The following is a 23,974-nucleotide window of genomic DNA, read 5'->3' as shown; positions in this document are numbered from 1 at the left end:
GGTCTTCACTTCCTCTTAGTTTCGTGGGAGGCTTCAAGTCAAGTTCCTCTGTAGATATTTGAAGTAATTTTAACATATGCTGTAGTTCTGAAGTCTTGAATGTGAAGAAAGCATATTATCAACTGATGGGGAGACTTTCAGTTTTATTATGGAAAGTTGTGTCAAAACAGCTCTTGACTCTGGTGCTTGGTTGAAGAAGTCTTTTCTCTTAAATATGTCACTCAAATGTTATTTTCAAGGACTCCAGCTACATTTTCCATGAGCACCTTCTGCGCATTCGTTTGTTTGTCAGTCTGCAGCAGCACAGCATATGCTTGCCAAAGCTTATTCTTTACTGTCCTTCTACAATATGGATGTCCCCTTCTGTGACAATGAGGGCACTTGATATTGTGTAAGGGCCTTATAAAGGAAAGAATTCAGCTGTGTCCCTTCTAATTAATTCCACTAAGCTGTGAGTGAAAATACCTTTTTCTCTTTTGTCTAAACATGAAGTGTCTGATGTTTTTTTTATGTCCTGTGTATCTGTCTTGCAGACTGCCTTGTCAAAGCACCATTAGTATCTAGAGAACCATGTCCTGCTGTCTACTACATCTTTCAACTGAATGAATATAGTTGGAGGAGATAATACCTGCCAGTAGGGTTGTCCCTGTGGCAAACTGCATTGATGGCAGCTCTTTAAAAATGCTGTAATATTCTGCTTGATATTTTACTTACTGTGTGGCAACTGATTCATATTTTGTGCAGCAACCTCCCACACTTTCAAGGAATGATTTAACCAGCTCTCCTTGCACCAGGAAGCCGCTGTTTTTACTTGCATGTTTACTTGCATGACTGTTTTTACTTGCATGCTGATATTCTCAAGCCTTTTAAACTCTGATCTTTGGCTGCGTTAGTACAGGGGGGAGAGTGCCACCTTGACACAGGGTGGGTGGTGGTAGATAAGGGTTGTCTCCCGACAAGTGGAAGGAGGAAGAGCAAATTGTTGGACACCCTGGGAAAGTACTTCAGCTGTTAAGCAATTGCATGTGAGGCAAGAGTGCTTGTATGCATCAGCTTCAGTTGCATGTTCAGGGTGTGGATCATGAACTAGATGCTAAGGACTTCAGGACTTGTCTGTAATCATAACACTTCCTTTTTGTCTGTCTTTAGGCAATGAAGCTCAATAAATGGGCTTTGATATCCATTTTACAATATTTGTCCCATGCATTCCTGCATTTTAGGGCTGTAATTCAGTGGGCATGGTGGCAATGGTCCAATGATTGGACTTGAGGACCTGAGAGGCTTTTTCCAGCAATAATGGTTCTGTGGTTTCTGGTATGAATATCTAATGTGGATTCCCATATTCTGGCCCCTGGAGTAGTTAGGCATCTTGGCTGTCAAGTTACATTCTTGATTTTGCCTTTACTCATCTTTCAGGCAACATAGTGTCTCAGCAAACAAAATCTATTTAAAAGAAGCAAAACATGCTGTCCTGTACCTGAACGTTGATACTTCATCAAGCCTTTTCATGGGTTTTTCTTAATAGTTATTTTCTTTATTATCAACATGCATTGCTGGAAGTGAAGGCAGTGCCATTGTCTGACTTCAGTTAAATTTTGGTATATAAGTAAATATAAAAATTGCTCTAGCAGTCATGACTTAGGTACCATTTGGTTCTTTTTCCCAGTATGTTGCTTGGGGAAACCTGCTTTATGGCTCAAGTCTTGTCTTCATTTGAGTTCTGTTGCTTAGGAATTCTGCATGTCCTGTGGACTTTATATCTAATACCTGTCTATTTGAATTTTTGTACTCCTCATTCTTAAAGATACTCATGTTTGGATTAAGATCAATATATTCTCACACTGCTTTTCTTGTGGATGTACCCACACAAGTGGTGTAGATGCAATGGGAGTCATTCTAGCATGGTGTCTAGGCACTCCATAGTGTTAGCACCATCCCACATACCCACTGGTTTGAGGTAGTTCATCAGAATGTCAGATCTTCAGGTTTTCCAGTGTCCACCAGTTGCCGTCCAGCAGCCTCACACCTGCAGCACTCTAAGCTGCTCACCTACTTGGAGGGTGTCAGGCTGTTGGAAGTCAATGACTAGGCTTTGCCTTTGGTAGCTGTACCTCTAAGCTAGTGACAGAAGCTTCCACTGCACCTGCAGTGACTAACAGTGGTTAGAGAACTTCAGATGAATATCATTCTTAAGTACTTGTTTGAGGCCAGTCCTGAAACATGCTTGCTGAGCTCTGTGTATGTCTTCTGAAAGCCTGAGCTATGAGAATGCTGTCAGCTGGTAACTGACAATTTGTTCTGGGCAGATTAGCCAGTGTTATGATGGGTATGGCTTCCTGTAAAGTTCCTTTGCCACTCTTTGATTCTGTTTTTGTCTGTTTCCATGTTAATCCCTGTTTGGATTGATACAGGGAATTATCTGTGAATTTGCAGTGGGTGTCATCTTAACCCCCTGTGTGATATTGCTCTTAATATTATCCAGAGAAATGGAAAGGTGGGGACACGTGGTGTGAAATGAAATTGAGATAAATCTGCTACATTGTCCATTCCTTACATAGCTTGTTAAGGAAAGATGCATTTACTAGTTTGGCATAGCTCCTGTCCTGTGCTAGCCATCTGTAGTTGGAGCAATTCAGTGACAGTTTAAGTATTAGAAAGGAATTGCTCAATCACCTCTTTCAGTAGGCATGGTATAACGAGACTAGAGAACAGATGGGCATTTCTCAGCTGAACTGAGTTGCTGAGCATACTTGCTTCGTAGCTGAACGCTTGATCTGGGGCAGCACCTCACTACCTGCATGGAGCTTCGAGAGGTTCTTTTCCTAAGAGACGTTCTCAGTGTGCTTGGATAGCCTTTCTTTACTCCAGTGATAGTTTCGATCCTTTCTTGCTTCTAGGATGTGATGTCTTGAATGTCTCTGGACTTTCTGACAAAATCTTTTCAGTGTGTTGTTTTCAGATGAAATACAGTTTTGTTAATACCAGTTCACTCAGACACATAATGAACACAGTGCTTCCAGCAGTGGGAATTTCAGAATTACATAATTCTGTCTCAGTCGAGTGCTGTGTTTTCAGTTCTGAGGATAGTATGATAAACAGCAAAATAATATAGCAATCAGAAACTTTTTATTGGATATAACAGCATTACAAATGAAAGCATGGCAGGAGTTTCAAGGTTGCATTTCAGGAGTGCCATGTGAGCACACAGAGCTGCATCTCTACAGCTTATGGAGCTGTATATTGGTCTCTTTGGTAGTGCCTGGTTAGTCTTTGGGTCTTGTGGCCACTTCTTGGTGGCTTTTGAAATATTTCATTGAAGGGAGAAATCAGCATTGTGTTTCATCTTATCACCAGTAAGCCAGCTGCAGAGATAATCGGATATAAATTGCAGCTGCTCAGTGCAGTCATATTATCTTGGAGAGGGAGCTGCAGGGCAAGTTTCCCAACAAAGCTGTTAGCTCATGGTTTCTGCAGGCTTCTTGTTCCTGCTTTGTTTTCAGGCTCACCAGCATAAAACCCATGGCCAGCTCCCCGTTGGCTCTAAGTGGGGCTGCGCTGTAGCTCATGCCCTTTATTCCTCAGTCCTGAGCACTGGCACTTTGCGGAACTGAAGAAGCAACCTTCTGCCCCTGAGCAGAGTGACGTGCAGCTCCATGCTGAGCTATAACAGAGGGTCTTTAGAACTTCCCCCTTCACTTCGCATCTCCTGTGGATGTCTTCAGAGTTTAAGCTAGAGTAAATGATGTTCAGTGGCTTTTTTTTTCCTCGTAGTGTTAGAGGAGTGAATTGTATCCTTCATCTCCTGCTTTTCTGATTATTTTGATGTGTTAATGTTTTAACATGGATCCATATATAAGGAAGGTAACTTCAACTGTTTTCCGCAGTTCAAATGCTGTGTTTTGTATTTGATGGAATTATTTTTACATCGAATTTTATATGACTGTTTTCTTGAAAGAGTTCTGATTGAGAGAAGAGTTGTGTAAGGAGTTTGGAGGCATAGGGCAGACAGTCACAGTTGTGGAAATAAAGCAGCCAGCTGCCAGTCTTACTACTGGTTGAGTTTGTTCTGGGAGAAATTTGAGCTTTCTCTTTTGGAGCCTGGGTCTTCTTAGACATTACTTAATATCCTTTTCCTACAGTTAGCATGGGCATATCTGTTTGGTGGCTGTCTACCTGCACTTCTGCTCACATATCTCCTTGCTGTGGTTGTTAACGCTGTCTTGCAACACAGCGTACCATCTTTTTTCTTCCTTTATTTCTCTATTCTACTGTCTGTCACACAATGGATCTCTGTGAAAGTGCCTTGTCCAACTTCTCTTAATGATGAGTGGCACTGCAGATTTGTATAAGTGATTTTATAAGAAGAATTCAGAGTTATGCTTTTTATTCAGCCAGGGGATTAGCTCATCTGTCTTACAGACAGAAGAAAAATCATTATTTCATACTAGATTCCCAAATCTTTACACTTTCTGTAGCAAGAAAGAGAGATCAGAACTTCTGTGCTAGCTGCCAGCATGTAGAAAGGACTGTCAGGTCAGAACACAGAAGCAGCCCTGCAGACTTTCAATTGAAAGGTGGGTATGAGGAAACCGCAGTCAGGCAGATTTCATAGAAACTGTCTTCTATGCTGAATTGTGCAGGAGCCGTGAAACTTGTTAATTGGTGATTTCAATCCATCTCTATCACATCTCAGCCTTTCAGGTCTTCTGGCTTCTGTTATTTTCAAGGCCCTCATTCCAAAGGTTTGCTATACGCTCTATATACCTCCCTCTGAGCTCTATGGGTTCATGAACCCAGTGTCCCCAGGAAGAAAATACTGAAATAAAAGGGAACGTTCACTTTCATTCGTCAGTTGATCCTTTTTGTGCTATTGGTGAAGTACTGAATGGTGTCTTTACAGGAGTACAACTTCAGTCCAGCTGTGCCAGTGCTGAGCAGACGCCTCAGTCAATAGAGCTGTCCTTGTTTTCCAGCTGTGCGTTGTGTATCCTAGATCTGAGATCTTACGTAGCAAAACTCAAGGCTTGTGAGTATAAGGTGCAGGAGGAAGATGGTCAGGTGGTCTTGAACATAACTCCCAGACGTACTACTGGGTGCAGACTCTGAATGATGTCATAGATTTAAGGAAACCATGCAGGATTCAATGTTAGTACTTCACAAATACGGAAGATCATTCTGTAATGACTTCTGTGCAGCTTTGGCTTTAACTAGTTTGATGAAATCTGCTTTTCAGATTTTTTTTTCGCCTTTTTCTGAAGCTGCTACTTTAGTTCCCTGAGTCTCCATTCCTGAACAGCCGCCCTGTTGCTTTGCAAGGCTGCAGAGAAGAAAGTGGAATTGAGTTATGTTCGAGCTACGACAATATTTAACAACTTCTCTATATAGTGTTTCTGCTACTTGATAATGTAAACGCCTTTGAAGTGGTTCTGCCTTGCTTGCATCTGATGTGCTTGCTGCAGGAACTGCACTGCGTACAAAGAAAGCAGCTGGAGGTTGCCAGTGCTGTGAACAGTTTTAGTGGTAAGATGGTTACTTTGTTCATTGTTTCTGTCCAATTACTGAGAAGACCTATGTGACCTACCACCTTTATGCTGGCTTGTTTTGCTGCAAATGTGCTCGGGGCAAGTGCAAATCTATCATGGAGGGATGGATCCGCGTCCTTTGCCACACAGGATCTATCTTCAGCCAGTGTGTTCCAGCTCAGAGATGGTCTGTCTGTAATTGTACCCTTAGATGCGTGTTGCTTTACACTGTTGGATCTTTTGTGGCTTATTACATGGATTATTATGAATTCTGATACAAATTTTGATTCCTCCGATTAGAGCACGATGCGTTAAATAAGCAATGATTACTTGCTTTTTTAAACAGCTCAAACCACTTCTGTCCCATGTTTATTCTTTATGTGCAGGTTTAAAATTCATTTCTATTTGGAGTAATGTCCAGTTTTTAGTAGGCTTGTAGGCGTTCCAATTAGATGGTTTGTGCTGATTGGAAACATTATCTGTAATATGCACACAGAAGCAGCACAAACACATTTTTGCCTATCTTTGATATTTAGGTTCTTCCTGCCCCCACATTTTTTCCTATGTGTCAGTACTTTGTGTCTTATAAAGAGAAGCTGTTTTGGCACTGGGTCTCAAAATTGTGAAGTATTGCTGCAGCTTTTTGCTGTTTAGGTCATTTCTTGCCCAGAGTAGGGTTTTTTGGAGCTTGGATTTTCCTGTTAGAGGAAATGATGAAATGGAAGAACTGAAGGCATGCTCTATGCTGCTGCATAGTGATAGCCACATTAAAGATTCTTCTTGCCAGAAATGTTGAATATCATCTGAGATGCTGCTCCTTATAAGCAGATAAAAAGGATTGAAACACCAACTCCTTTCCTTTTAGGGAAAGTGTCAGGCAGAAGTAGGGCTGGTTCCACCCAGAGCAATGAGTTTGACCCTTTCTTTTGTGATCAATCCCAAAACTGGGATTGCAGGGCTGAATTGTCCCAGTTTTAGTGTGTATTAGTTGAACCTAGATATATGCTAGAATATTGACTTTCCCCTGAAAATCTCAAGAGTTAGCAGTCAGCAATTGTGAGTATGCTTTGATGGTTTCCTCATTTTCTGGAAAATAATCTTCCTGCTCCTAGAACTTCAGAAGGCCTGCAGGATGAGGCCAATTGATTCTTTGAACCCCTCAAAAATAAATGAGGTAATACTGCAGGGTCTGCAGAGCAACAGTCCTGACATGCCATGAGTGCTGGAGGCCACAAAATGTTGTGGTTTGCTAATCTAAATCAGTGCTGAAAACACTGATTAAATAATAATAATAATAAACTCCCTAGCATTTGAATAATTGATGTTGTTTATGTCAACAGTTAAATTGTTTTGAGCAGTTGTGAAAACATTTCTTTTAATGAAAGCGTCCACTCTTGTGGGACAAAATACATTAACTTTGAGGGTTTTTTTTTTTTTTTTTTTTCTTGAAGTATAGTGAAATCTTTCCTGTGTAGACAGGGCTTCAGTCTTGCTTGGCTACGGGAGGCAGATTATATTTTGGAAATAGTGATGGTTTACTATGCTGAGATATACAGCATGTTCTAAACCAAAAACCCAGTTTTGCAAAGTGTGAAGCCTCAAGTGTGCTTAGGGCTGCAGCGTGAGGGCAGCCTGCTTCCTAAACATGAAATGGTGGTATGTGCTGGCTCCTTCCCTCCTCATAAATTCAGCGTGCCTTGGAATGTCCCCAGCACTGTGGCCAGCTGTCTGCAGGGCTGTCTGCATCCAGTACATCTGTGCTCTTGGACTCTTCCTTGCAGGACAGGGTGGCTGCAGCAGAGTTCCCAGTGCATGTGGTCCCAGTGGCTGGCAGCTCACCAACCTGGTAATGGTGTAGGAAGGCATAACTGGCATCATGCTGGGGAACATCCTACCTGCTTCCTAGGATACTTGTATCCTAGGAATCTTGATCCGTGGCTTGGGAATGTTTCCAAGCAAGACTTACCTTAGAAGTACATATGTTAGTCCTTTATTCTTCCAGAATCTTTATGGGCTAAAGCAAACCTACATCTCATAAGGGATTTAGCACACTGTAGAAAGGCAAGTTTTTAGGAGAGAACACCACCTATTTTGAAAGGGGGCACAAATCCTTCTTGAATCTGTGCCTCCATTTATGTGACATTAATCACTGCTTAAATATTGTTCAGAATGCAGTTGCCTTTGCAGCCACCAGCTCTCTACAAGTCCATTGCTTGTGTTTGAGTGAACCCACTGTGTAGGTGTAGTAAACGCAACCTTTAATGGAAGCCCTGTGGATGGAGATTGGATTTGGGATGTGTTTTTGACTTACAAGAGCTCTAGTTTACTTGGATGGGTGACATGGAGCAGGGAGGTCTGGCAGCATGTAGGCAGTGGATCTTCTGTGTGAGCAGAACAGAGAGGCCATTAAATGAACCACAGATCTGTGTTGAGATAACTGTCTTTGAACTACAGGACAATTTCCTGCAGGCTGTGCAGTGTATTTGGATTTTTGGACCTGGAAAATAGTCCTACTGTAGATGAGCCAGTAAGCCATCAGTATTAATCCCAGCCCGGGCAGGCATATGTCCCAAAAGACAGCACTGTAAAATGCAATGGATGGGTAATGGAGCAGTTTTGCTCTCTTGCTAATCGGTTTTTCTGTACTTTCTTTTCCAGTACCCCCATGTGCTTCTTCACCACCTTCCTTCTCTGTGGTGTCCTGGGTCCTAAGTTACACCTCCATCATGCAGTCACTTCAGAGTACTGTTTGTCTTTTTATAGGTTTTGGACTATGAAATCAACCTTGATGGTTCGAATACTTACAGAGAAGAGGTTGATAACGTAACATACTGTTCCTGTTTGGCATACTGTAAGGCTATAGCACTTCTGCGTGTGTTGTGAAGTAAATATGTGGCACATGGTGCTTACACCCCACGATTTTGAGAAGGTGGAATCTGTGTGACAGCATCAGCTTTCAAGCACACAATCCATTGCTCCAGGGAGTAAGCTGCTAGAGATACCTGTGTCAGTTAAATGCAGCACTGTGTCTGCTTATTGTTCTTCTAATTGAGCGTATGTGATGATTGTCTGACAAGCAGTAGTGGTGCAGATTTAAGGACACAGGGATGTTCCCTGATGTCCCACAGGCAGCCTGTGTATCTTCAGGGCAACAATTCCAGTCTATGCATGGCTGCTGGCAGCCCACCATGCAGGTAGAGGCACCTTTGGAGTAGCAGTGATGGTCACTATCCCCCTTCTGCCCCCTGGGATTCTGGAGAGCTGTAGATTGCCTTAGAGCATCTTCCCCTCCTTGGGATGGTATTTAATTGAGGTATGTGAGACAGGCAGGAAGGGGAGCAGACCCACTCCCTCCCTTTCCCTGTGGCCTGCACTAAAGTTTTTAAAAAGTGTCCGTGGAATTGTGGTGGCTATCTGTGCTAGAAGTGCTGCTAAGAACTGTGTCAGCTGGGGTTGGTAACTTAAATGTAAATCTCAAACTCTCTTTTTAAAATCAGGGGTGGGGCGAACTTCTTGTCCTTTTCTTTCTGGTACAGCTTTTCAGAGGTTGTTAACTTCAAAGGTGAAAAAGCAGCCACATCTCTGGTTTTAAGATGTTTGTTGCCCGAGTTCTCTCCATTTCTGAGTCTTGTTCTGTGTTATGTAAAATAAATAATCATTTCTCAGTGGTCACAGAGCACGTCTGTGGTGCACCTGAGGTGGGCCCATGCCTCTGAGAACATGCCCATTTATATACTCATGCTATTCTTTGCTTTGCCTCCATCTGCTGCTCCTTTCGACTTGTGCTTGTGTCACTGGAAGTTCCTTCTTTTGAACTGTTGTGCTTCTCACTGAGCTGTTTTCCAAAAGTTGTCTCTCATTTCTTCCTGCTTGATTTCACAACTAAAGTTTTGTTGTTCGGTAGCTGGGACTTAAGGTTACAGCACTGTAAATCTGTGTAAAACATACGTCTTGTATGGACTAAAAAATAACAAAAATAACACCCATTACTTAACCAAGGAGAACGCAGAAATTAGTGAGAAGCATCACTGCAATATGCTTCTCTTTGGAGCCCAAGTTTTCCTGTACTGAGAAAAGCAGTAAATAAGAGTATACATGGAGAATGGCTGAATGGTGGCACCTTGGAGCTAGGCTGCGATAGTTCAGTTCCAGATGCACATGGCCTGTGATGGTAATTGTAGGGCAGTTTGCATTGAAGAACAAACAAAAACAAAAAAGAAACCAACCCAGAAATGACTCCTGAAAAGATAATTTTGGTACGAGCTAGGCTGAGGAAGTTTTGCCTGTTTTAAGGAGCATTGCAGATGTATCAAGTACCTAAAGTCAGAATTTGTTCACCCTTTAAAAACATGATCATTTACTTTGAATCACGCGTTCCATTTTGATAGCCTCCTTCATATAGAAAATATAGCATGCGACGTCCATCCAAGTGCAAGCCTCCCAGTGCTCTATCTTCTATGTGGAAGGAAGTACTCTGTACATTTCTCCATGTTTGACATCATGGTGTTTTGAATAACCACGTTCCATATTCATACCGATTTTTTGTTTTTGTTTTCAATTTATGCACAGCACTTGCTCTGAAATTTGGGGACTGAGTACACCAAACACGATAGATCAGTGGGACACAACAGGCCTTTACAGCTTCTCTGAACAAACCAGGTGAATATTCTGCCCTCTCTCCATCATAGGACCTTGTGGGAGGGATTGGCTTTGGAGGGTCTGTCATGGGATGCTTTAGCTGTGAAATAGACTGAATGCTTCTTAGGCCTCTCACGGTACAGCATTTAAAGACATTTGCTTGCCAGTGTAGCAATCCGAGTATTCTCAGCTGATGTTTTGACCAATGAAATCCTAATTGTGGAATATTCATTTTTCACACCAGTTGAAAGAATGGGAAGACTTGTTAATGCAAGCTCTGATGGGATTTGGTATTTCTATTAACAACGTTGGACTACTTAATTCTTTAGACCTAATCTTACAAAGTGTTTAAACTGCTTTGTATGCCATGAGCTTTCAGTTAAATCTCACTAATTGGCTCTGATACGAGCTGCTAAAGAACTGCTTGTCAATTCTTCAGTAGTTAACAGCGGGCAAATTCTGAACAGAGTCTTTATTTTTTCATATCACATTGCTTGATTTGTGTACTGAGGTTTGTCTCCCATCCCATAACGATCATAAACATCTGCATTTGTGTAAGCATATGCAGTCTGTCTTAAAACTAGCAAAACGTTTTCAGCTGGTAGCAAGGCAGAGGAAGGCAAGAAGATAAAGCGTGTAGCCCCTGTGAGATGTGTGTTCTCACTTGTTGCATCACAGTCACACCACCATGTGGATCCCTTGGGCAGCTGGCTGCTTAGAGACTGACCTGCAGTACCCAGGGAATTGTTAAGCTTAAAACCATAAAGCATCCATGCCACGCAAAGCCTCGAGGTTTAGAAACTGAAGGGACTGTTAAGTGTGTGATTTTTCTCTCAACAAGTGTCTTCTGCATTTAAAAAATGTGTATGAAGCGATCATCCCAAATACTTGGCTGGAGGTAAAGTGGCTTTTAATGACCCCTAAATTCACTGGCAATAATTTGAGCAGCTCAGAGATGAGTTAACGCTGGTTGATGCCATCGTTTTTCTCCCATCTGAAGCATTTTAACAAGAGCACACATGTCACTAGCAGCGTCAGCCCGCTGAATTCTGAAAATGAGCAAACTGCCCTTCCTGTGTGTTACGCTGTTGACTGAGCGATTTTGAGACAGCGTGCAGCCTGTGAATTCCTCTCCACATCTTTCCCATGTAGATCTCTCGATGGCCGGCTACAGGTGTCGCATCGCAAAGGACTTCCGCACGTCATCTACTGTCGTCTGTGGCGCTGGCCGGACCTTCACAGCCACCATGAACTTAAAGCAATCGAAAACTGTGAATACGCTTTTAATCTTAAGAAGGATGAAGTGTGTGTAAACCCATACCACTACCAGAGAGTGGAGACACCAGGTAGGAAGACAGGACTGCTGCTGGCTTTATGGTCTGTGTGTATGTGAGGGACGTGGGTTAGTATAGGGGTGAGTTGGGGCTGGACTTTGTGATTCTGTGAGCGGGCATTTTGGTGATGGGTTGATGGTTGAACTGGATGATTTTAATGGTCTTTTTCAATCTTAATGATTCTGTGATTCTGCGTACTTGTTCAGCATGATGTGTCAAATGAAAAATAGAGAAGGATGGTGTGTTCTTGTGCCAGGACTGCAAGGTGATTAAGGATGAATATTTGGAGAATACCATCTGCTTAAAGTTTTTAATAGGAAAGGTACTGAAAAATCTTTATCAATGTGTTGAATACCCTGTTAAGTGTTTCCAGTAGTGCTAGCGATTTCCAGCTGGCTGACGATGGTCCAGCATGAAAATGAGAACAGAAAATGAGAATAGTTCACTAAGTCATGTTCAAGAGCAATCTGCTTGTTCTAGTAATTGGCAGTGCAATTGCAGTATTAGAAGTACTGAGACGCACCTAAAGAAACTTATATGGCTTAGATTTGTTTTTTGTTTCACTTCATAGAATTGTGAGTTTGGAGGGTCCTATTAATATTTTGACTTCTTTTCCAGTCTTGCCTCCTGTCCTGGTGCCACGGCACACTGAGATCCTGACAGAGCTTCCACCTCTTGATGACTACACCCATTCCATTCCTGAGAACACTAATTTCCCAGCTGGGATTGAACCACAGAGCAACTACATACCAGGTATTTTCTTACCTCCCAACGTGAAACAGTATGCTTAACATTGCACCATCCTCCTAAGTGATCAAATGAGTTGAAGGATGTACCAATAAATCAAATCGTGCTGATTTCCTTTATTAATTCAAGTGGAACTCCTAAAAATGAAACAGTGACTTAAAATTGTTTGATCTGTAGCTCATAATCTATAGAAGTCTGTCTTGTGTATTTGTTACTACAGTGTATGTACAGTTTTGCTGTTAATATGCAGTATAAGAGTATTGAATTAATAAAGAATTCTTCCTCCTGTTTGCTTCTTCCTACCTCAAGACCAAAAAAAAAAAAAAAATCAAAGTGAACTGCTGCAGTGCACACATAAGCCTCTATTCTTATTGAAATATGAAAAGAGTGACCTTTGTTTCCTATCCCAATTCCCTGTTTCATGGAATCGTAGAATGGCTTGGGTTGGAATGGACCTCAAAAATCATCTAGTTCCAACCCCTGCGTCGTGGACAGGGTTGCCCATTGTTAGATCAAGCACTGGGTGAGTCTGTCCAGGGCCCATCCACTCTGGCCTTCCAAGAACGGGGCAGCAAAAGCCTCTTTGGGCAGTCTGTGCCGGTGCCACAGCACCTCAACAAGTCCAGGTAGATAACATCAGTTTTCTTCTGTTTGCCCACTAATGCCATTGCTCCATCACAGAAGGCCACCAAATGGGTCAGGCACGATTTGCTGTTGGTGAAGCTGTGCTGGCTATCTAGGATCACCTGTTCATCCCTCATGTCCCTTAACGTGTCTTCCAGGAGGATCTGCTCCATGATCTTCCCAGGCACAAAAGTGAGGCTCACTGGCCTGTAGTTCCCCCAGTTTCCTGCTGCTTCAGGAAGTTTCTGGGAAGATTTAACTGAGCCAAGCAGCCGTTTTTTCATAAGTGTTTAAGGCAATTATATTCCAGCATCCCAGTACTGAAATAAGCTGGTAATTCAGATCCTGACATGAGAGGAATGACTGCCTTTAAAGTCAAACGCATGATGTACATATTTTATCTGCATGTCTAATACCAGGATGTTACATGTTTCCTGTAAATCTATCTGAAAGCTGAAGTAGAGCCAAGAAAATGTCAATGAATTTGATCTCCTTTGTTAAATCAATGCCAAATTTGTTGCCCCCATAAAGAGGTTGGAATTGGGTGATCCTGAGATCTCTTCTAACCTAAGCCATCCTAAGACTGTGACAAGATTTTTAAAGGGCTGTTCAAGATGCAGGAACTTGATGTTGCTTTCTTCATTTTTGTATGCTTTTTTGACTCAGTCTGAGGGCTTTTTGATGGTGTTTGTGGACTTTGCTTACTGCAAAGAGACACCATTTGGAAATCCAGGAAATGAGCTCAGGGAGCTCTGGGTAGCTGTTGGCAAGAAGCCTGCTCAAGGTGATTGCAGGTACTCACGTGATATTCACTTCTTTATGCAGCTCACCACACCTCGCTGCCTTCTCTTTGTCACAGACACTGCTCTTGTATTCAAGAATCATATCTGAATCTCAGTTTGTTTGATGTTGATAGCTAATGTTTGCTGCTTAGCTGGGTTCTGATAAGCCTTCTTTAGTCTGACAGCCTGCTTTGGAGAACCGTTTTCTGTAGCAGAAGGCCAGGCTACAGCTGTTGGTCTACAAAGAGATCATCACTCGTGTGTACTTCACGTGCTTTTTCTGGGCAGGTGGTGACTGTAGAGATGTAGGATAACCTTCATGGCCCTTCCAGTTTGAGCTACAGTGTCCAGACTTCTGGCTGGGATTTGTTAATTAATTTTCAGCTGTGCTGTTTCTCACCTCTGACCCTAAAATTGTATTAATAGGTGGAGGGAGGCTGTGTTCAGACTGAGTGGATATAGAACATAATCTGTGCCAGAAAACTCAAATTAGGAACTGGAAGCTGGAAGTGTGGGTTGGATTGGAAGTTATTATTGACTTTAACCACATCTGTGGGCTTCACTGTAAACAAAAAATGAAAAGATGGGTGCAGTCCTGTTTATCACAGTGAGTTCTATAAAATTGTTCAAAACAAGTGTGATTTTTATCATCACTGTTCTTGGTAGTAAAGATTTCCTTCTATTTTTCTTTTAAATTCTCACTTGAATTTTGTCACATTTATATTTAGAGTGAACTGAAAATGTTCTTTTGGTTCAGTTTTATTTAATCTGGTGATTTAATCAAGTTTCCTCTTGCTTTCTTCTCTTATTACTCTTCTATAAATCTCTGACGTGATAGTAGATACGGTTTTATTTTAATTCTGAAGCAGAACACTTTATCTTTGTTCTTAGTGTTTGGTAATACGTAATTAAATGTTTAAACTCTTAGATGTTTCTGAGACAATTCTGAGGTGATTATAGAGATCAGTTAGCAGTTACCACTTCCAATAAAGAAATTGACATTTTATTTTCAGTAAGTAGGAAAAGACTCATGTCCAGTTCAAAGAAAATTATTTCCTGAAAGGCAGTTGGTTAGCACATTATCTGAATTACAAATTAATTTTGAATGGAGGGAAGGAACAACCACAGTCTCCTGGGTTTTAAAGGTATTTCTGTAAAATTTGACATTTTCTAGTGTCAGAATGCTTTGTGCTTGTTACTGAGTTTACTTTGGTCAGTGATACTCCCATTTTTAATAAAAGCTAGCGATGAGAATAGATGGTTTTTGGTTTTTTTTTTCAATACAACTTGGGATTTGTCATAATAAAGAGAGCTTGTGCATCATAACTGATTAGATAATACCTTATTGTTAATGTGCAAAAGCAACTTTTAGGTGCTGAAGAAAAAGTGAATGTAGGGACCAAGCTGGAAAATAACCTTTAAATCTAAAAACCTGTAAGGCGTAGGAGGGTGTCTGATCTGATGGTTGTACTGCATGAAGACAGCTCCTATTTTTTTGTAGAAGTCACCAGATGGTTTTTTCATTTGTAATTCGACTAAATGTGAAAGCTGCTAATCACAATTGCAAAATTATTACTCATTGTAGTGGAAGTATGTCGTATTGCCTGGAAAAAACAGGGATATCCATTAATTGTGTAACATGTTGGAGCAACCGATGGGCGTGCAGGGTGATGCATTTTACATGGACAGTGGGGCAGGTAATGGGTCTGAGTTCTTACTGGGAGGGAGGAAATCCAGTTCAGTGTTCAGGTATCACACAAAGCATGCAGGGAGTTGACGACTAATCCCCAAGTAGTACATCGTGCAAGTTTCTCATTCGTTTAAACTATGAATTAATTTTGATTTTATTTTATTATTTTTTTTTTTTAACAGAAACACCACCTCCAGGATATATCAGTGAAGATGGAGAAACGAGTGACCAGCAGTTGAACCAAAGCATGGATACAGGTAACGTTTCTTTTTTCACCACTTTGAAGACTTGGAATTGCTTGTTGTGGTCCATTCACATGTAATAGCGTGTCTTCAGCCCAAGTCATGACAGCAGCAGCCTTCTGTATAACCTGTTGTGTTTCAAATTAATTCTTGTTAGGGAGGCTACACTGAAAGATCTTCCTAGTGGAGAAGTGCATAAATAAATAAATGTTCACAGACTGTGCGTGAAGAGAGCTCTGCCAAATGCCCCACTGAGATGTTAATAGGCTCTTTATGAGGAGGGCTAGGTTCCCAGGAGTCTGGAAAATTAAATGTAATCTGAATTCTGAATAAAGATGGGACCTGCTGGAAATCTGGTTACAGGTTTTCTGAGGGCTTTAAGTCCTAAGAACTCTTAAAAGAAACCTAGTTCCTAAATAACAGTCATACCTGTCTGCCTAAAATAAGAAGAATATATTGTATATTGCTCTGAACGAATCTGTGTTGTTCCAACAGGATCTCCAGCAGAGCTGTCTCCCAGTACTCTCTCTCCAGTCAACCATAGCCTGGGTAAGCTGGAAACACTTTTATATGTTTGAGTGTGTGTGATGACTCTATTTTTAGTGTACTTGTATACATAAAGTGAAGATATAATTTAGGAAAGAGAGTTTTGGTAGGAGACTATTGGGTTGACCCATGTAGCTGGGTTAATGGCTAATTAATAACTACCCTGTTTCTGCAGCTCAATCTCTAGCAAAGAGAGTAAAACGTGTGAGTGGTTCAGTTTAATTTCTTCTTTAACTTTACCAAAGTGTTTTTAAGTTACAGAAAGGCAATAGAAATGTCTCTCAGTGTCTGAATTCACAGTAACAGTGGCCTAATCATTGTGCTAAGCAAAGTGCAAGTGCTGGAATACATGAGCTGTGCTCATTTTACATCATCCCTTCTTCTCTTCCCACTCACCTTTGTGTGAAATACTGAATTCCATTCTTTTTATTGGGGTAGCTAAAAATGACAGCAAGCAGAATTGTAACTTGTGTAGCTTGAGGAGACTGTCATTTCTGGAAGAGAAGAACAGCAGGGCAGGTAGGCTCCTTTTCAGGCTCAAATTCTGTGCTAGCTTTCTTTCTTTCTTAATTTTTTAGACTTGCAGCCAGTCACTTACTCGGAGCCCGCATTCTGGTGTTCAATAGCATATTATGAGTTGAATCAAAGAGTGGGAGAAACCTTCCATGCATCACAGCCTTCTCTGACTGTAGATGGCTTCACAGATCCATCCAATTCCGAACGGTTTTGTCTAGGTCTGCTTTCCAACGTCAACAGAAACGCGACAGTGGAAATGACAAGGCGGCACATAGGTAAAGATCTGATCTTTTTCCTCTTCTAGTGCTCCAGGCTCCTCTCTCTCAAGGCTCAATTACAACATGATGAGTATTTTCTCTTCAATAATTAAGGAATATTGTTTTCCACATTGCAACATCTTCTTCCAGAAATCGTATTTTATTTTTTTCAGATTATTTTATTTAGCAGTAGCCACTGTTTTTAACATTCTTCTTGCTGCTACATCTTGAGTAGAACCTGATTTCCTCCACCTCAAATGGCAATGCTTGGGTAATAAAATTGTAGGTTTGAGGAAGCTCAGGATGTGTCTGTAACGAATGATGAAAATGGTCAATTGTGAGGAAAAGCAAACATGTCAGGGGTTCTCCCTTTTTGTAGAGAGTAGCCGATGTTTTGCTGGAAAAATGGTTATAAAGAAAAAAGGGGAGTAGACATTATGGCCTCTAAAAGACCTGTTAATTATAAATAGCTTTTGGAGGGAAAATCAATTGTACATTCCTTCTTACATGTGACAGAAATAACCCATGCAGATTTTTTTTCACTCTGAGGCAGAACAAGATCACAATTCAAAAATGAACAATAGGATTTCATATTGGTTTCTTCTCAGCAATGGGTCTAAACGAAGCCCCATTGTTTTTTGTCAAAGCAGTAAAGCAAAAGGGATATGCAGTGGGTTGGGAAATGGTGTGGGTGCATCAAGAGGAAGGTCTGTGCGAGTGGTAGACTTGCTCTGTTAGTTTTTCCCGTCTCTTAACAGCACAAGACACTTCACATACAGCACTTCATGTTGGCACACTTTGTTTACACTGAATCTGATCTGTTTATTTCAATTGTGATATTTCTCAAGTTCTCTCTAAGTGAAAAAGCTCTTGTGTTTGGTTGTAGACCATTACCTGGCTAGAAAATTCAGTTCATGCCATACTAAAAATTATTCTGCTTCTTACTTCCAATACTGTGTGATCTATAAAAGCAAGTTAATGCTGTTTGGCTAACAGCTGTCAGCCCAGCAGTATGCTTAACCAGATAACTGATTTCTGTTTTTGTTGTAAGGAAAAAACTTGGCCTTCTCTGAAACAAATTATTCCCTTCTTTGTTAATGTGCCTGGCTCATATCACAACGAGGGTTGCTTTGAATTCTGTTCCAGGGAGGGGAGTGCGTCTCTATTACATCGGCGGCGAAGTCTTTGCTGAGTGTCTCAGTGATAGCGCAATTTTTGTTCAGAGCCCCAACTGTAATCAAAGATATGGCTGGCATCCTGCAACTGTCTGCAAAATCCCACCAGGTCAGTTGCCTACTGAAGGCTTCCTACAAAAAAAAAAAAGTCTGGTGAACGGATTCACAGGATGTCGTTTGCTTTGCTTTTGGTACTTAGAAAGGGTTTCTTCATGGTTTTGGTCTTTGGTGTAGCTAACACAAGTATTTGTTAAGTGTACCTTTTTGATCTTTTCTTTGTAGGATGCAATCTAAAAATCTTTAATAACCAAGAATTTGCTGCTCTTCTGGCTCAGTCTGTGAATCAGGGTTTTGAAGCAGTTTATCAGCTTACCAGAATGTGTACCATCAGGATGAGTTTTGTTAAAGGATGGGGAGCTGAGTACAGGTAAGAAAAAAACTTTTCAATTTAGAGTTAACAATTTTTTCTTTCTCTAATACATTTTTTCCATCTGTATTGAAATCTGTCCATATGCTACTGCAGCTGTGATATCTGTAAGTTGAACCCATATTTTTTTTCTCTGTGTCAACTATAGAACTCCTCAGTCAAAAAGACCAGTAAACTGATTTTCGTATATCACTCAAGTTCACTGAGCAAGGAATGCCATCAAAGTTCCCTTCATCCTGCTTGCTGGCTTACTGTGGTGAAACCATTGACAACATCTTCAAGTTTCAGAACTTGTTTTACAGTTGCTGTTAGATCTACCATCTCTGTGCTGTTTGGTGGGGAGTAAAGTGAGTTTATTAGGTTGTAGTGTGGGATGCAGTTGAGGAGATCCAAAAGAAAGTGTTGGAGTGACTCAGAGTGCAGCAACTGGAGAACATGCTTTATGCACTGGGACTTACAGTGGAAAAAACTTTGAAAGAGTAAGCTGTGCATTTTTGTAGTAAAATTGCTGAAAACGGTTGAGTGGGGGAAAAAAAAAGTCTTTTATCTGTTCTTGAATACAGTCCAATTATATTATTGCTTAGGACAAACTAAAAACCATTTAGGATGGTGCCTCTTTATGACATAGGATGGCAGTTTGGAAAGAGGAGAAAGCAACTTCTAACTGAGCAGCTTGAAATATTTCATTATTTCAGTATTTCATTATCATAGGTGTGGTTTCAAACAACAACAAAAAAATCCCTTAAACATCCTTAAAAATTGTTTACTGAAAGCAGTCTGACATATTGATACCCTACTGCAATACAGACCATAACAAAAAAAGCCCTCATGATTTCTGAAGCTAAACAATGCCAGGTTGCACTGTAGATCCTGGGGTTTTTATTCTTTTTTTGCAGTATATCCACGTAAATGTGAGCTGTCAGCATGTGGGGGAGGATTTGCAGCTAAATGAAGCCAATTTTGTAAAAGCCTAATTAGATGGAATGAAAAATTTGAGTAATGGAATAAATTGGTACCTCTTTGTTAGCAAGAGGTACGCAAGGAAAAATCTGGCTCCAGTTTAAAGAACAGTTGGATTTAGCTCTGAAGGAGGATGCATACATTCACACATAATTAAATACAACATTCAAATCAGAGTAGAAGAAAGGCTCAGGCAGTCAGATTGCATGAGGACAGCTTGAAGTGAATGGAGTTATGTCTTGGGCTAAAGCAGTGAGGAGGCTTTAGGTGAAGCTTTTACTAAGGAGAGAGTGTTGATTGTAGTCTGCCAACCCTTCAGAGGTCATAGGGTTAAAAAAGCTTCAGAGGAAACTGCTCAAACAGCACAGAATCTGCTGAAGGAATACTGAATGAGTTTCTGTGCATCTCTGCTGAAGTTGGTGCCGTTCTTCAGAAGAACATTAGTTAGAGGTAATTACAGCGAAGATTTAGTGATGCTCAGGTGGGAAATCTATGGGTAGAAGAAACCAAGCTTCAGCTTTGAGATGGCTGCGAAGGGACTGTCACTATTTGATCTTCTGCCAGGGCTGTTGAACAGACCCAGTTATAACATATTAAGGAAGTGTATTGTGGAACACATTGTAGGGGAGTTGACAGCCGTGGAATAATGAACTTCCTTCTTTGGGAGAGGATTCAAGACAAAATGGAATTACATTTCCTGTGGTTTAGATTGTTCTTTTATTGGATCACTTTGTTTTGGCACAGGCGCTCAGGGCTGAGATAACAATGTTTTTTAGAGTGTTGAGAGAGCACAGACCCCAGCTGCTTTCTTCTAGAAAATGTAAAACTACAGGCAGCTTTCGAAATCCATCTTCTCACCAGCTTGATTTCTCTGCCTTTTCAGTTCCTCTGCTTCTATAAACACATTTCCTTCAATCGAAGGGTTCCAGTGCCGACTGTAAAAATGAAGGGGCTGGAATTCTGTCTGCTGATTTGCTGTCTTTGAATCTTAATGCTTCCTCACTTTGATTTGGGAATAACTAGAATTACTGGGAAAAACTGGCTTAGCAACAGTAGTCTTGCCATTCTTGTTTGAGAAAACTTCTATGCCTCAAGTGGGTGCAGGGAAATAACAGGAGTTCTCAGGCAGAGTAGGTCCAATACTGATTTCTTTACTTTGGAGATGAGAGGGAAGGTGTTTGAATAACAGGTCTCAGAAACAAGGAGGATGGGAAAGTGAACGGAACTTTTATGGCTGTCAAGCTTTCAACTTCACTGAGGTGTTTGAAATGGTGTTTAATTAACAGCTTCTGTTGTGGGAAAATAAGGCAAGTTGATGTAAGAGACAAGAGAAACACATTTTTTTTTCTGAGCTGTTTGCGTGAGGGTGTGCAAAACGCATGTGGAGCTAGAAATAAGACGACAGGAAATCAGAGATAAAGTTGAGTGTTCCTTTTGAGATAACATCAGTGCAGTGTAACCACACGCTGTGTTACAGTGTAGTGTTTCTGACAACATCTACCATGGTTGCCTTGTATGTCTCCCTTGACAATTGCTCTAAAAATGCAGATCTTACGATTACCGCAGCGTTCTGCTGCTGGACCATCCCACCTATGCAGAGCTGAGTGTTTCAGTTTCTTACTTCTTCTAGCATTCAGTTAAATTCAAACATAGTCATTATAATAATATAAACAGCTGTATTATTATCATATAATAATGAGTTATAATTATGCATGCAGGCTCTTTGAAGGTGGAGGTGTTAGCTGTGTACAGCTGTCTGTGACATCAACACCGTAGTTGGTGCACAGTTTTCAGTTTGACTTTCTTTTGAAGAATGAGGCATTTGGCATGGTGCTCATAGCACTTGCTTCAGCTCTTATTTTATTCTTCAGAGCAGCATGTCACAGAATCATTTCAGTTGGAAAAGACCACTAAAATCACCAGCTGGCCACCCATCACCACCCCATGCCCACTAATGATGTCCCAAAGTGCCACATCTCCATGGTTCTTGAGCACTTCCATGGGTGGTGACTCCACCATCTCCCTGTTGGAATACTTCTTGATGGTGTTATTGCTGTTTCTTACAGATGTGGGGTGGCTGTTTCTTCTAAAGACTGATGAGCTGTTGGTACACTTGTCACAATGGTTGCAAATTTTAACCTTTGCACGGCAGGGATAGATGAACCGCGCCGTGTGAGGGATTGTGTGATGGAGAACCTCACGGTTTGAAAAACTGCCTTCTGACTTTCCTCTTCCACCTGATTTTTCAGGCGGCAGACCGTGACAAGCACTCCTTGCTGGATTGAGCTCCATCTGAACGGACCTCTACAATGGCTGGACAAAGTATTGACTCAGATGGGCTCCCCTTCAGTACGCTGCTCCAGCATGTCGTAAAACTCCTTCCTCTGCTACCAGTGGGCTAAATACTAAGACCTATCAACAGACTTCATAGAAAAGCTCGTCTATCGTAGTATTTGTGTGTGGTCCTCATGAACTCTTTACTATCCAAAAAAAGCTTTTTTTTTTTTTTTTTTTTTTTATTATTAACGAAAAACAGCACTTGAGGTCTCATCAATTAAAGCACCTTGTGGATTCTGTTTCCTATACTCTGATACTAGATGAAAACTTAGTCTATAGAAATGCCTTCTTCAGAGAGAAGAAGGAACAGCTCTAAAGATTCTTAATGGTGTTTTTATTGGGTATATAATTGAGTGTCCTAATGGTTTATCAATAACATGAATAGCTAAGTATACGTAAAGGTGATGTATCATGATCTCAGATATCACAGTATTGTGCTGTTCTACATTTTAGTTCCCATAGTTAGATGTTTGGTTTGTTTTTAGATTGAGGCAAATCTCTCATAAAATTTCAAGACTTGACTCCTATCTTCTTTTATATTTTTTTTATATAAGCAGGTTTTCAAGTTGTCCTAAACATAAAAAGCAGACTTTAGTTGTATACAAGCTTAACTTTTTTGCTGCCTTCTTAAAGAAAAATCCCTCCCTTGGAAGGGAAATAAATGTCTGAGATTTATCTGAAATCTCAAGACAATTTGTATATTCTTAATGGGGCCTAAAGTGAATCTCTGTACTCTAAATTCTGAGTATCCATCACACTAGGAGTCTACGTTTCCCTACCCATATGAGCTGATGCATCTGTTGCCAGCAGTATTGCTGGCACTGTGTTTTTTAGGATTTTTTTGTACCTTGGATCACTGAAGTCAGTGCTTTTCTTTTTCTCATAGAGTTGATGATAGCGTTGGATACTGGATTAAATACAAAAGTGACTTACCCCTAACATCTGTGTGCTTTCAATAAGCAGATGCTACTGAAAATCTAGGGTTTTTTTGTTTTGTTTTGGAGCCAAACACTTTGAAAAATCCTTTCCCAGGGTAAACTAGACTCTTTCTAATAGGTTTTAAATAGATGCAGCTTCTTAACATGTTTCAGTAACAGAACGTAAATCTCTGATCTGATTAGCTTTGTACAGCTTACTGACATACCAGGTCATACTCATTCATTATGTCATAACGGGCCTTGTTATTAAAAGTAGTTGCTTCTGCAAAACCTTTAGGATAGTGGTTGCTGAGGTATGACCAGCGAAGGAGGGTTTCTAGGTTCTTCACAACTGTGCATGTTATTGTGAACCCTTGGACACTACAACTGCACCATATTAAAAATACTCTGAAATATATTCTGCAGATAAGTCTGGGTTGGGGAAGGGTTGGGAAACTGTATAGAAGGGTTATTCTGACTTGACAAGTATACATCTTACTAACAATGTTGTGATCTAGCTGTCTGTCATTCTTATGTCACTGTGGCAGTAGCAGGATTGCTTTTGTCCTTTCCCATGGTTTCACGCGTTGCACCAGCACTGTACTTTGTAAGTACGGCTAGTGATAACTTGGAGAACAAAAACGTGGCCAGTGTTACAGCTTTCAATACTGACTGAGTTGAGGGTAGTCGTGGATATTCTTATGCCGTAATGACTAGGACATAGAAGCAATACCAAAAAATCGAGCTTTGAAGAAGAGGGCCAACCACCTTTTGAAAATCGACAAAGCAGTTACCAGTTTGTGCTAGTTTTACCAGTAGACTGATGTATTGGTAGAACTTGTGAACCTAAGAAATAAGCTTCATGAGTGTTGCATTTGCCTAATATGTGAATACACTAATAAAAGTTTTAATTCTCACGTTGACTCCTTTGTCATTATTTACTGTATGTTTTCTTGTGAAATTGGGGGCGATTCTAACCAACCCAAAGAAATGCCACGAATTTCCCACATGTTGTGGCTGGAAGGGTACAGTTTGGATTGTAAAACCCCCTCTTGGGCAGCTATTGTGAGGATTCTCAATGTGTGTTTTCGGCTGCAGACTTCTACTTCAGACCAAGTTCATTAAAGCGGTTGCTTTTTTCCTACCACGGGTGTATTTCATCCTGCTGGCACACGTGTTTACTTTCACCTGTGAAGCAGATAAGGCTGGCTTGTCTGGGTGAAAGACATTACTCTGTGTATGAGCAGGTTGAGACTTGAA

General features: G+C 40.9%; 1 protein-coding gene across 5 annotated transcripts in view; it reads left to right on the top strand.

The window, feature by feature from the left end:
* LOC122166995 (mothers against decapentaplegic homolog 2) overlaps window positions 1-23,631 on the top strand; it is a 39,896-nt gene extending 16,265 nt beyond the window's left edge. For 4 of the 5 annotated variants that reach the window (XM_042831176.1, XM_042831179.1, XM_042831178.1 and 1 more), the window contains 9 exons: window positions 10,092-10,181; window positions 11,313-11,506; window positions 12,113-12,247; window positions 15,520-15,594; window positions 16,075-16,128; window positions 16,704-16,916; window positions 18,045-18,182; window positions 18,356-18,500; window positions 21,710-23,631. In XM_042831176.1, the coding sequence (XP_042687110.1) occupies window positions 10,092-10,181; window positions 11,313-11,506; window positions 12,113-12,247; window positions 15,520-15,594; window positions 16,075-16,128; window positions 16,704-16,916; window positions 18,045-18,182; window positions 18,356-18,500; window positions 21,710-21,833 (1,168 nt within the window). In that variant the 3' untranslated portion in view covers window positions 21,834-23,631. The remainder of the gene's footprint in view (window positions 1-10,091; window positions 10,182-11,312; window positions 11,507-12,112; window positions 12,248-15,519; window positions 15,595-16,074; window positions 16,129-16,703; window positions 16,917-18,044; window positions 18,183-18,355; window positions 18,501-21,709) is intronic. The other variant, XM_042831180.1, reaches the window with a different exon arrangement.
* Window positions 23,632-23,974: the final 343 nt, after the last annotated feature.

The sequence above is a fragment of the Centrocercus urophasianus genome, unplaced genomic scaffold, assembly GCF_019232065.1.
Source record: "Centrocercus urophasianus isolate 14NV4802_14NV808 unplaced genomic scaffold, USGS_Curo_1.0 seq_35, whole genome shotgun sequence".
Classification (NCBI taxonomy): Eukaryota; Metazoa; Chordata; class Aves; order Galliformes; family Phasianidae; genus Centrocercus; species Centrocercus urophasianus.
The sequence above is the reverse complement of the archived record's forward strand: the minus strand, read 5'-3'. Positions and strand labels throughout refer to the sequence as shown.